The sequence below is a fragment of the Heterobasidion irregulare genome (assembly GCF_000320585.1).
Source record: "Heterobasidion irregulare TC 32-1 unplaced genomic scaffold scaffold_06, whole genome shotgun sequence".
Taxonomy (NCBI): Eukaryota; Fungi; Basidiomycota; class Agaricomycetes; order Russulales; family Bondarzewiaceae; genus Heterobasidion; species Heterobasidion irregulare.
In genome coordinates this window covers 2,343,213-2,355,723 of record NW_009258202.1, presented here as the reverse complement: position 1 = coordinate 2,355,723, position 12,511 = coordinate 2,343,213, and the positions used below count along the sequence as shown (strand labels likewise).

General features: G+C 50.5%; 5 protein-coding genes across 5 annotated transcripts; all 5 read right to left on the bottom strand.

Annotated features, from left to right (window-relative positions):
* Positions 1 to 126: 126 nt before the first annotated feature.
* HETIRDRAFT_427918 (uncharacterized protein) lies at positions 127 to 1,375 on the bottom strand (the record flags this gene model as incomplete). Its single annotated transcript, XM_009549510.1, has 3 exons — positions 127 to 880; positions 935 to 1,098; positions 1,163 to 1,375. 3 exons carry the CDS (start codon positions 1,373 to 1,375, stop codon positions 127 to 129), a joined length of 1,131 nt encoding a protein of 376 aa, XP_009547805.1.
* A 636-nt stretch (positions 1,376 to 2,011) lies between these two features.
* HETIRDRAFT_476959 (uncharacterized protein) lies at positions 2,012 to 3,457 on the bottom strand. Its single transcript, XM_009549509.1, has 3 exons — positions 3,130 to 3,457; positions 2,909 to 3,072; positions 2,012 to 2,841 (listed from the first exon to the last, which is right to left on the bottom strand). Exons 1-3 carry the CDS (start codon positions 3,436 to 3,438, stop codon positions 2,142 to 2,144), a joined length of 1,173 nt encoding a protein of 390 aa, XP_009547804.1. The 5' UTR covers positions 3,439 to 3,457; the 3' UTR covers positions 2,012 to 2,141.
* A 2,352-nt stretch (positions 3,458 to 5,809) lies between these two features.
* HETIRDRAFT_419047 (uncharacterized protein) lies at positions 5,810 to 7,570 on the bottom strand (the record flags this gene model as incomplete). The annotated part of the gene is made up of 5 exons (XM_009549508.1): positions 5,810 to 5,891; positions 6,195 to 6,688; positions 6,744 to 6,827; positions 6,882 to 7,295; positions 7,352 to 7,570. The coding sequence occupies 5 exons, from the start codon at positions 7,568 to 7,570 to the stop codon at positions 5,810 to 5,812; spliced, it is 1,293 nt and encodes a 430-aa protein (XP_009547803.1).
* A 908-nt stretch (positions 7,571 to 8,478) lies between these two features.
* HETIRDRAFT_419046 (uncharacterized protein) lies at positions 8,479 to 8,908 on the bottom strand (the record flags this gene model as incomplete). Its single annotated transcript, XM_009549507.1, has 2 exons — positions 8,479 to 8,721; positions 8,816 to 8,908. The coding sequence occupies 2 exons, from the start codon at positions 8,906 to 8,908 to the stop codon at positions 8,479 to 8,481; spliced, it is 336 nt and encodes a 111-aa protein (XP_009547802.1).
* On the bottom strand, positions 8,582 to 11,777 carry HETIRDRAFT_434925 (uncharacterized protein). The gene is made up of 12 exons (XM_009549506.1): positions 11,627 to 11,777; positions 11,470 to 11,513; positions 11,371 to 11,415; positions 10,976 to 11,295; positions 10,904 to 10,914; positions 10,704 to 10,844; positions 10,555 to 10,647; positions 10,024 to 10,505; positions 9,937 to 9,949; positions 9,105 to 9,878; positions 8,816 to 9,045; positions 8,582 to 8,755 (listed from the first exon to the last, which is right to left on the bottom strand). Exons 1-10 carry the CDS (start codon positions 11,749 to 11,751, stop codon positions 9,239 to 9,241), a joined length of 1,914 nt encoding a protein of 637 aa, XP_009547801.1. The 5' UTR covers positions 11,752 to 11,777; the 3' UTR covers positions 8,582 to 8,755; positions 8,816 to 9,045; positions 9,105 to 9,238.
* Positions 11,778 to 12,511: the final 734 nt, after the last annotated feature.

Genomic DNA, 12,511 nt, shown 5'->3' with positions numbered 1-12,511 from the left:
CTTCTGCTTTAACTTTCGCCCACGCATCTACTTCCTTCGCTTTTACTTCTTTCATAGCCCGTCCATCCACATCCTTAGCTCCTAGTTTGCTTTCGCCTCTGATCTAGCTTTCAGCTTTGCCGCCAATTAAGCCTTCGCCCTTGCCACAGATTCGGCCCCAGTCCTTGCCTTCAACTCGGCTTCAGATTTCTCTGCCCGTAATCTGGCCTCCCTGGCGATTGAAAACTGGGGAATGAACTGCTCAACTTGGTCAGAGATTTCGGCATTAGATAGCTTTCCACGTTGTACACCACATAGACGACAAGAAGTTTGTTTTTGCCCAGGAGAGGACAACATGGCAGAGTTCTGCGTCCACGGAGGGGAACTTTTGGGATGGGTGAATGGAGGGCTAGATGTAGAAGGATGTGAAGAAGCGGACGGCGAAAGGCTGCCTGGTGAAGGTCTTGGTGGTGGAACGTCGGCTTTCGGAAATTTGGGTTCGACCATTGGTGGCTCAGGCTTCGACCATGACAAAGAGTATATCATGGGTGTTTTGCAAGCCAAGCATTCGGTTGTAGCCATTGCCGCGGTGGAACGTGAAGACATATTGTCCCTAATCTCCTGTCGGGCACGGTCGATCGCGATGATGTTCTCAAGACCAAGTCGCCGCCCTTCCTCAAGAGTGAGTGATTCTGGTCTACTGCATAAAGATTGGAAGCCGGGAAAGAGCCATGCCTCGACCGCGTATTTCTCTCCGAGCGCAACTTGATCAACGGGCGAAACGATGGGTGCAAGAGTTTGGATTGCCAACTTCCGGATGGATTTGAAACCCCACTCGGTCGCTATATGAAGGACGGAACTCCATGGATTTACCCCTTCTATATTGTGCCTCGTGAAATCCCTAGAATGGAGATATGATCAAAATGTGCCCTGGGAGTGGTCATAATGCACTAACAAAGGATATAGAATCGATAGTAAAGCTTCGAACCCAAACTTGTCGATAGCATCTAATTTGATAGGATTGTTGTTATCGAAGTCGTGTTGGAGAAATTCAGATGCGAAAGTCGAGGAGTGGCGAATGAATAGATAACGATGGAGACGATACAACGTGCCCTCGACCTGCGCGATCCGACATGAGTACGCACATCCGACATCATTGAGAGTTCTAGTAGATCATGCGCACCAAAAAAGTCACGTTCCCGTCTGGGAAGAAAAACTTGAAGCTCTTTGAGGGCTTATCCGGCTCAGAAACTACGTCATTCCTAGACAGAGCTGACAGGGTAGACACAGGCGTCTTTTGTGTGGCAAGCTCTACGTCCTTCCATATAGCAGGGAGAGAAGAAGAGCCTGAGGCCACCGGCTTCAACTCTGACAGATAAACATTTTTTTGTTCCATGGCAATAGATGCGACTGTAATCTGCGATGCTGGAGACGACGGGCGAGAATCGATGAATTCGGTGATCTCAGGCTCACTGAAGGATGAGAACGAAGATGCTGGCATTCAATTCGGGACAGTGATGAGGTTTACTGTGGTGGGACGCTTTGGAGACAGCGGGTAGAAAGGATACTGATAGCGAGGGCTGATACTTTTGAGCAGTGATCCTTATGATCGAAGAGTCAGCGCTATGATCTAAATTGAGAGCGCCATGAGGAGTGGATATGTAACGAGACATGCGGCCTTGAGGTCTTGTGGCTTCTCCGCCGAGTCAGTAGACGTGGGAGTAACTTGGCTGACCTCGTTTCCAAAACCTCGATCACGGCATCTGACGGTGAGTACTTCAAGAAGAGAATGCAAGTCACTTGAGCACGCTGGTATAGAAGGAAACTGACATTTCAAGATCTTTAATACGAATCATGAAATGGTCGAATTACATCCCTTTGTGAATGCGGCACATCATAACGAGATACGAATGCAGGAGTGAGTTCACCAGATAAAGGTTGAGTCATGAAACCTATCTTGCCAGCAGGTGAGAAGACAACAATCGGACAGAGCCAGGACAACATGAGGCTTACCGATCAGCAAACGAACGTTGAATGCCTCCAGGTCATTGAACGCTGGACAAGGCTGTATTCCTTCCCAGTTCGTAGAGTTCACATAAAGCCTAGGCTACAGTACCGTTTCACAAGATGTTTCATCGATCTAGGGTGTATGCTCAGTCCCTTTAATTGCATCGATCGCTTTTTCTTCCCCTTCCCGATCTTTTTCGATTCGTCGATCGCGGCTTGGGGTGAATGACTTGAACGACGTCGGTTGTCTCGTCCAAATCTTCGTCCATATCCATCGCATCGAGAACATCAGTCGAGGCCACTGGTTTTGGCATCTGATTTGCAACGCTTTGTCCAGTGGGTACCGCGACAGGTGGGCTGAGATGTGGGAATAATTTCTTGACTTGCTGTGAGATCTCGTCGGATGTCATGCTGCCCCGCTTAACACGACAAAACCGGCACGTATCAGCATCGATCGTCGGGTTTAGTCCGAAACTAAACGCATTATGGGTGAAGGCGTCGTTTGAGTTACAAGACAAGCATTTGCCACTAGTGATCCCCGCCAATGATCGCGAATGGCGTTCGAGCTGAAGCTGCTGGCGTGCATGAACGATCGGGATAACGTATTTGAGACCAATTCGGCGGGCTTCCTCGAGGGTGAGCGATTCGTCCCTTTGACATAACTCAACGTATCCTGACCAAAGAAATTCTTCGAGGTCATACTTATGCCCAAACACCACTTTGTCGACGCATAGACTGATCGTAGCAAGAGATCGGATGGCTAGTTCCCGAATGGACTTGAAACCCCACAAGGTGGACAGATGAAGGACGGTAGCCCATCCTTCCACTCCTTCCACATCGCCTTTTACGAAATTCCTAGGAACAAACTTATGTCAGTTTACGTGCGAAGGCATTCGAGGTCGAGTATTCAAGGTATACAGACGAGGGGTACAGAATGGACAAAAAATTATCGAAAGCGTGCTTCTTGACCCCATCCAATTCGATAGGACTCTCATTCTCAGAGTCGTCAGGAATGAATTCAGCTGCAAAGACTGAGGAGTGGCGAAGGAACATATGGCGATATAAGCAATACAACGTGTCCTCTACCTGCGCATTCAGTTATAAGTCCACATATCAACAGCGTATAGATCAGGTCTGGCGTACAAGGAATGTTATGTTCCCATCAGGGAAGAAAAAGGTCTCGTGCTTCGACATATCCGGTAACGAGGTCGCATCAGGCTGCGTCGACAGAGTAGATATAGGCACGTCCTCTAACGCAAGCGCCGCGTCCATCAATCTCTCGGGCAGCGCAGGGAGTTCTTGTGCCGTCGGCATGATCACTGGTTGTTGGACGATGAAGGATTGTATGTTGGACGCTGGTAGATTCAGAGCTGAAGGCGGCGAGAGTGTGTCGAGATCCTCGAAATCGGTGATATCGGGCTCACTGGGCGAGGAGAAGGAAGACGCTGACATTCAAGTCGGGACAGTGATGAGGTCTAATGAGGCTCAGTGTAGTGGGACGCCTTGGCTAGACAGAATGAACGCTTATAGCGAAAGGATGATACTTCTGCGCAGCAGCCCTGTGATAGAAGGGCCAGCGCCAGAACCCACTCGAGACCACGAGGCAGCTGGGATATAACGAGACGGCCTTGGGGCATCCCCAAGTGATTGGACAGAGTACTGTCAGGTAGCTGAGAAGTTTGTAGAAAAAGGCATGCACTCACCATTTTGCTATAAGAAGTAGCGCACTGAATAACTAGCTAGGTATGATGAGAAGAAATTGGTGAAGCTAGGTGAAGCCGCCCCCCAACGAATGAAAGTGTGTGAGGACGAAGAGGTGCGGCATTTACCGGGCCAGTCAGCGTCGCTATTTCGCTCGTCAGCGCTTCAGCTCCAGCTTCGGACCGTGACCGTTATCATGACCTTGAAGCTTGACGACCTTCTTTTTCCAGCCGTTCAGCTCAAAATTTTCTGGGATATTCTTCGTAAAACATACATTCCCGAAAACTGAAAACAATGGTATGTCGTCTGGTCACAAATCGAGTGCAGGATTCCTACTGCGTAACTGAGTTACTGCTGCGCATGGCAATTGAACCTTTTTTCGAGCCATGACCTTGGCAATTCGATACCTCAAGAGGTCTCTGAAGACCTCCTTATCGTTTGGGACCTAGAGCCCGCGTGATCAATTCCGGACCTCGACGCCGTTGATTCGAGTTTTTCGCATGGCTAAATCGGTATGTTAGCTTTCCCTTACCGCACTTTCACAGAGTCGATGTTCAGCTTTGGCCTAACCACCAGCGTACCACTCTTATAGACTTGTCTATGAGGCTACATATGTGCGCTGCACCCAAAACTCCTAGCGATGCTCTGATATCTCGTGACTGTGCGGTACGTGCAGACCCTACTAGCCATTCATGACCATACCAGATACCTTACCAGCCGGCTCGTACACGGAAGTCCGAAAATGTCCACTGCAATTTCATAGCTACTACTTGGGCTATCACTCTCGCACAAAACTGGGGCTAAAGCCATTTCGCCTTCCATTCCTTCAATCCGCGTCCCATGACTTCAGTCTCCGTTCCATACGCCTCATCGTCCTTCTTGTTTGAATTTTCTTGGGCTAGTCTGGTCGCGAGGTGTATGCCCATTAACCGAAGAGCGTGGTAACAAGTGCTAGACTTGCTCACTAGAGGCCTCGTCGGGGGATGCTGCCTGAATAGTATAGCAGAGTGGAATCGCATTTTTGCAGGAGGGGCCTCATGAGAGGGGTTCTTCGTTGATAGAAGCAGATGCGCGTCAGGGTTTGACGAAAAACTGAGCGAAGGGAACATAGTTATGGAATGGTCAACTTGGACATCAAGAATTCCGCCGTAGCCTATGAACTATTAGCCGCCAAGGTTTCGCCGAAGTTGATATGTATGCAGAAGGTGCCCCACACACCATCATAGCTTTCATCCCGGGACATACAGGGGCAGCTATCCTGTCACCTGCTTTGCAAGTCGATCATGACGTCTTCAACGCTGAATTATCGGCTTCAAAGGTTCCTCAGCAGTAAGCGATTCCGTTCCACAAATGGGTGTATTTCATCAACATCCACTTGGCCGACAGGCGCAATGAGGGAAGTCGGAGATGAAGGAGGCCAGTCCAGCTATCACTTCTACCTGATGACTTTTCGTGCGCTTCCCGTCATAATCGAGCAACGATCAGACGTGCGTGGGGAGATGACGTGGGGCTGTCGAAATCGTGAGGCTGTCAGTGTCGTACAAAGCCTAGAATAAACGTGTAAGCTCGTCCTCAAGTCCATCCAGTTCACCTCGTGTCGAATAGCAGCCAAGACTGGACTCGGAAAGAGGCAGACATCAAAGGTCTGGGCGGTTCTCGATGGAGAAGAAAAAATTTGCGATTAAAAACACGAACCTTTCACGAGTCATTGTACGTCGACTTACATGAGTGTCATTGCTTGGCGCACGGAGGACATGGGAGTATACGAGAGGATACAACCTTCGAAAGGCTATGGATACGAATGTATCTTGCGAGCTCACTTCAACACAGTACGGCGACCATAGTCTCATCTTTTCGTTCAGGTGATAGGCAATGATGAAGATATTCTGTGCGTGTCAGGTCTATCGGATTGATCGGAATCTGAGACGCCAAAAGGCGTAGGATAAATTATAACGCATGGGGTAACTGCCACAACTATGTCAATACAAATACTGGGCAAACACGCCGCAAAAGCATGCAACTTGGGCAACAATAAGGAGCCGTCGCAGGAAGAAATTCTATCGTCGATCAGCGATGCTTTGGTCAGGTAGCCGGATTGAATGTGCTTAGCACTATCTTCCCTCTAGGCTGTATCCTCATTTTGTCTACGGCCACGCCTTGATTCAGGCGGATACACGCATTTACGATGACGTTTCAAACATTGCCTACGAGGGAAAATTAAAGTAGATTAGCACAGCTCAGTTGGACAGATGAACGCCACGAGGTGATCAGGGTGGAAGTAGCGCATGTAATCAGTTTCCCAACGACAGAAGCCGCGCGCAGATATCGCGATGGCTTTATCAGATGGACTGTCGCAGCACGAGCATCTAGCTGCATCTGGTTCAGCGGCAGCAGCCGGTGCATCGCATGGATGAAAGCATATAAGGGAGACGGGAGGGGATGGTGCAACAATGACCCAAGTGACCCCCTCTTTCCTCAGCGAACATCGTGACGGGAGCGACACTCACATGCACGTTTTATCTGAGCTATTGGGATCCGCAGGACCGCAGGCGATCTTTCGACCACGACAGAAGAAGCACGCGATGGGCTGAACGTTTCGGACGACACGAGTACGACCACGGCGTTGCGCGACACTGGCAGTCCTAGAGCCTTCCTCACAAACAGTCTCCAGGGATTCAGTGCTTGTCCGGCCCGTCAATCCTTGCTGGTTTCCCGTGTTGGGACCCCTGAGGATTCCAGCTTCGTGGTTCGCATACGCAGTATGTGTGTGTATTGTAGGTGCGTATTGTTCTGATGGAATGATGTAGAACTTTGACTTCAATATCGATATGGCCACCGGCGACTGCGAGTGCGGAGAAGTCGATGCTGTGGGCGCGCTCGTGGGAGAGACACCAATGCTAGAAGGTGAAGAATAGGGGTAATACTGTGAGTGTTCACACGGCGAGAAGCACTGGTTGGCGCTTGTGTTCGCTGCGCCCCCCTGCCATGGCATCACGGCATTCTGACCAGACTGTAAGCAGAAGGCATGACGTGTTACTATCGAGAGAGGACGACACCTGGTGATCATGCCGCCTTTGATATTGTGCTTGATAATGCTTCTCCGAGGCCTCGTACTCTAGGAGGCTAGAAGTATGCTCGTACTGCCAAATGGAAGTCAGCGAACCAGGGTCGAGGGAAGATAAATGGACACTGACCTTGTTTTCTGTATACGCGCTCTCGCCGTAGAAAGAAGCAAGGCTATGCCTGTTTCTTCTTTCTTTGACCCAGGCATGTTGACCAAAGAAGGCGGGATTGAGAGCGGACACTGACGGTCGGCGACCTGAGCTCGGAGCGGCCTCTAGCGTCATCTGTACGGCATGCCGAGGAGTTGGTGCAACGATTTCACGGACTTGGACGGGTTCTATGGTAGGGTACGCGTCATGGGCGGCATCTTTCCACCGTTCATGAGTCGTCTCTGCCCATGGGTCGAGGATAGGGTCTTGACATACATCCACAGCAGCAGAGAGGTCGGTGTGGGAAGAAGTGTTGCCATAATGCATGTCCGCAGTAGCAGCGAAGTCGACGCCTCCGGGATGATGGTACGCCCCATGCATCTGATAGAACTCATGCTTCAAAGCATCTTACTATCATGTACGGATCATGAAAGTAATTCGTCATTGCGTACCTCGTCCGGACTGTAATGAGAGTATCTCGAAGGGTTGCATCCAACAAGGTTTAGGATTTCTGTGTTTTGGCTTGAGATGATTGAGTAAGGGAAAGATGCCAGTCCGTCGCTACTAGACGATTGATAAGGCTCAGAACCGTAGTTGACGAAGGCCTGTTCACTTCCGAAATCTGTCTGATTCCATGACGCGAGGGTTGAGTCAGATTGTGATGCCTGCATGACGAGAGTGTGTGAGAGCAGGATCGCAAAAAGTCAAAGGGGGTGATGGGTGAAGTAGACGACTCAAAAAGAGCTAGGTATCAGGTGCCATAAATATAACGAAAAATGACCCCGGATCGTCGTGGCACTCGGCGGCGCCGCTTAATCGAGAAGGGTTTAAGATGGCACTAGAGAGATCATCATCTTGGCTCCGACCACGCGCCTCCACGCGCGTTCACCAACTCAAATTTCTTATTTGATCAGGGAGAAATACAAGGACCTACAGTATTTCCTTGTAGAACGTTCGAAAGAATTCGCGCAGGTCAGTACCTGAGGCAGTGTGCGACACTGCGTATAGATTTTGAGCAGCTTCGAGCCCATGCGCAGTGCTCGGAAGCAAGGTACCGGCCGACGATACAAAGCCTGCTTTGCGTGGTCCCACGGTCAATTATGGGACTTAATCGTGATTCTCTATGAATTCGATCGGTGTAAAAATACTGACACGCATTCTCCCCATTGGGGCACAGGCGTCAGCTGTAAATGAAATTGTTGATTAGCGAACGCTTCTGGCACAGAGGGATCTCCTGATGTCAGTCGGAAGCGCGGATGAAGATGCTCGTATGACACATAAAGGAGTGGTTACTTATGCGAGGTAGTACCTTCTGGTTTGACGACTGCAAGTTATTGAGCATTTGCTTGCAATACTCTGACGACCAGCCGAGCTCTTCGCATTATGACCGTCGGAGAAATAAGCACAGAAGCGTTGCATTGGCGAGGTCGACTCTTGGCCACAGCTGACCTCGGCAATCGGACCTGAGCAACAAAAAAATCACAACTCAAAATGAGTAAGCAGCAGAAGACTATCCTGGGGGTCGTTCCGAACGCTTAGGAACAATAGAGCCTCGGCGAACGGCTCCTTTTTGAACAGCTCAAGCCGACTTGATGGTCTTGATGGGGTTGTCCGAAGAGCACGCACGCCGCCGAAGAGACAATTTGGGGGACCCCGACATGGCCGACGTCGAGCTAGAGTAGAAGCGCTGCGCTTGGGGTAGCTCAGCAGGATATGATTTCTGAGTATGCCTCTTTCCATTTCCCAGTGAGGGATCCTTGAAAAATCGAGGTTCGACTGCACTAGGCTCAAGTCCGAGACTCTTTGCCGAGCGTGCTAGGATCTAAACCCGCCTTCAATCCATCTAAATTATCATTCTGACATCAGCTGTTATGGGTTCTGGGTAGCACCGCCGTATTCTAATATAGAGGACTTACTTGGATTATCTCCACAGAAGTCCTAGCTTGCTGCCACCCGGGAAATACCGTGGGCGGATACAGATATGAAGGGACGACATGTCCTGAAGTCATCGATCTGACCGTCAATGAGGTACACTCTGTCCCTGACGTCGGGAACAAGTTCCTGACGTCGCGGTCCTATCAATTGCTTCAAGGCAGATACGGTAATAACACGTAGTCGACATAATTTCGTGCAACAAGGCGTTCAGCTATCGGAGATGAGTAAGTAAGCGACGAGTGGTCGTCGAGAGACACTGGGCACTCGCACCTATCCTTGTTGTAGAAACCTCAGTACCGAGCCGTTTAAAATGTCGACAGTGACTTATGTCATACTGCACAAAAAGAGATGAACGAACAGAAGTTATTCAAGAGCCGTAGATCTTCGTCCACATGGACCAGTCGTCACTGGCCCGGGGATACAAAAACAATTTCGTCCCTGTCCTCCGCATCCTCTGCATCCTCTGAAGGAGACATCTCACCATCACTATTCAGGGCCGCCCAGTCTGCTTCGATGCCCCTTTCAAGGGCAGTAATCTTCGCCCCTCGCTTCCTCAAGAAAGTGATAACTTCTCTGGCCCTCCTCCAGCCTGCATAATTCCGAGGCGGGACGACTGCGCTCTCGACTGACTGACTCTCGAGCGCACTGGGGTCTTCTACCCCACCACCATAAGCCCGCGCGAGATGCGCCGAAGCGTTCACACACTTCTCTGCCGGGCCTTTCTCAAGCTGGTCAACGAACGACGCCAGGGCACGAACAGCCTCTGCTCGGGCACGCAGGACGTGCCTCATGACGCGCCCAGAGCGGGGTCGCCTCTTACGTCTCGACTTGACGGGCGGTTCTGCCGCTGCGCCGGTGGCGCTCGTCCCCGCCTTCTCATCCGGCTTCGGCGTCGATGTGCCGGAGTGAGAGCCTGATATCCACGGGTTTACAGGTGGGATCGGCGTCGTGGTGTATTGCGCGAGTGTCGTGAGCGGATACTCGAATCGCTTCGGAGCCCAGACGCCAATCAAGACGCGCCAGGCCGCGACGAGGCGTTTTGCACTAGAATTTGATAAGAAATGTGCAGACCTCCGACGAGTACGGAGAAAGCTGGACTTACTGTTCGTAATTATCTGTGTGAAGTGGAGCAGATATGATACCGGTTTGTTCAGAAAAGTGTAGCATGTAGAAATGAGTATGTACGTACCGTTGACTAGTTTTGTGTGGTATATTGCTGTGAGCCATACGACGAAGCCTGCGAACAGAGCTCCGACAGGGGTATACCAAAGGAAAGCCCAAAGGAAGAAAAATGCGGCAGGGTAAATCAACACGAGTAATAGTAGGCCAAAAAGGATTTTGTTCTGTGCTTGCGTCTCTTCTTCGTCCTCTACCAGGCGTGCACCAAGCCGAGCCATCACGTATGCGGGCAGATGAATCATCAGGGGGAAGATGAAAAGGGGGAGACGGACTAAGCAGGACAGACTATCACGAAGAAGGATCAGGAGTGTGAACAGACGGCTGGGGAGAGGGACGGGGCGATAGGGGTCGAGTGTATCAGGAAGAGGAAGCGCAGAGAGCACTGAGTTCGTAAGCTGCGTCGACTGAAGCAGAGAATAATATTCCAAAAGATGTCGTTTGACCGAGTTAAAATTGGGCGTAGCATCCGGCGTAGAGAATAGGTCAACCAGCCTGAGAAAGAGATTCATCAACGTTCTCGGGAATGACAAGAGTGACAAACGTTTGTGAAACTTGGACGAAATCGTCACGACTGAGGGTGGTCTCGTCCTCCCAAAGAAGGTCCCTTGCCATGCGTGCAGCATACAATGTGTCCCTGTATGGGAGAAGCAGCGATGAGATACGTCAGACCCATGAATGAAGGGAACTTGCCAATCTGGCGCGTTGATTGTCAGTTCGATCAGTCGAGTCTCGATGGTGCGTGTCAGGCGTTTGACTGCCGCGCGCGGAGCACCTTCTTCCGCCGACAAGAATTGGTCGATATACGGGTCGAGCGTGATGCCACGGCCGAACCTAGGAACATTCATGTCAAATTCAAGCACTTGGCTCAACAATATCGCACTGGGACACACTCCATGATGACCTGTTGTTGAGTTTCAATCAGCATTTATAGATTATCACCAAAGCACGTGTCTTGCACTCACATAACTGCGATACTTCGATTTATTGGTATATACGATCGCAGTAGGCACAATAACTAGAGGATCCTCCGTCACCTTGTCAGGGTTTTCTTTCGCCCACTTGGCGTACTCGAGCGCGGACCACGCTGCGCCATCCTTCACCTGCATGATCCGTGGCTCGGTATAACTGGTGCCTTCCGGAAAGAGCGCGACGGCGGCACCCTGTGAAAGCGCATCAAATGTTCCACGGAAGAGTGCCTGACGATCTTTGCTCTTGCGATCGACGGGAATGTTCCCTGTGCTGATGAGGATGCCGCGCACTACTGGATTTGCAAAGAGGCTAGCTGAAAGGCATATGGATGCAAGATGAAGGGCTTGAGGAAGGACTGTAATAGGTGAGGGAGTAGACAAGGGCGTACCCTTGCTCCAATAGTGAAGGATTCGCTGGTATGGAAATGCCGAGGCTGGAAAGCTGCATCGTAAGTGATGTTCTGGATCACAGAGTATATGCCACTCACAGAGGATGGCAGGGTCTAGCATCATATTATGGTGTGTCGCTGTCCTGTGTCGGAAGTCAGCATGCTTTTGACAATGTTCCACCGATCACATCGCTAATGCCACTACCGAAGCCCTTCTAACATCCCATACGTCACGCTCAACGAAAAGAGTACCTACGCAATAAGCGGACCCTTTCGTGGCACGTTCTCCTCGCTGATAACGTGGACTTCAGTGAAGAAAGAATAGACAGCCCATCGAGCGATCTGACGAAGCACCCTGTGTAGAACCTTGTTGTCGTCCATCGCTGCCGATGTGGTGGAAGTCAAGGACACGCCTTAGCGGTCAGAGTAGCACAGAGCACTGCAGACAGCCACCGAACACGTGCCTTAAGCGCTTAAGCAGTTTCATATGATAGGCCTTCCAGGAGGACTGCGCAAACTGTCAATATTTTCGTATTTTATCTATCTACTGTCCGCGAGCCTAAGCTTGAAGATAACTTAGAACAGAAACGTGCGATACTTACACACCCCATTCCTCGAGCTCTGAAGCAAACTCTATAGTTGTGCTTATGGCCCCAGTGCCTGTAGGTGTTCCCACACGAGACGAATAAACAATCGCGTTGCATATCTCAGAAAGGTGTCGGTATAGGTAGGTGTGCGATCAGTTAACGCTTGGGCGCTCAAGTAACGAGACAAACAGCATTTCTAGGCGCATAACAACAAGCCGGGGCTAAAAAATTGAGCAGTCACGCAAATGATCAGAAACGTCTTCAGACTGGACAATGACATGGAAGACAATTCAGCAAAGATGTGCTTGATCCGAAAACATCTCTGAGAAAATCGGAGATACTGCCCCTGGGACCAAAAGGCTAGACCACCGGAAGCAAGTCGCCGAGAGGGTGTACGACCGCGAAAATCGAACTCAGAGCCCCGTTCCTCATTACGCCACGCTTGAAAAAAGAGCAGTGCTGGGCTTATGTCGTCTCGCAGTAGACCTGCATCGGGCCGTAACCAAGCGATAGGTGTTGGCCAAACTTCGTGAGATTCTGATCTGCACAGAGCA

Bases quoted from the DNA above. Each gene is read 5' to 3' on its own strand.
- HETIRDRAFT_476959 (XM_009549509.1), bottom strand. From the start codon at position 3,438: ATGTCAGCGTCTTCCTTCTCCTCGCCCAGTGAGCCCGATATCACCGAT. The intron at 3,073-3,129 runs GTACGCCAGACC...CTGAATGCGCAG, and splicing joins ATGGGAACATAACATTCCTT to GTAGAGGACACGTTGTATTG. The intron at 2,842-2,908 runs GTCTGTATACCT...GTTTGTTCCTAG, and splicing joins TTGTCCATTCTGTACCCCTC to GAATTTCGTAAAAGGCGATG.
- HETIRDRAFT_434925 (XM_009549506.1), bottom strand. From the start codon at position 11,751: ATGGACGACAACAAGGTTCTACACAGGGTGCTTCGTCAGATCGCTCGA. The intron at 11,514-11,626 runs GTAGGTACTCTT...CTTCCGACACAG, and splicing joins CGAAAGGGTCCGCTTATTGC to GACAGCGACACACCATAATA. The intron at 11,416-11,469 runs GTGAGTGGCATA...GCAGCTTTCCAG, and splicing joins GCTAGACCCTGCCATCCTCT to CCTCGGCATTTCCATACCAG.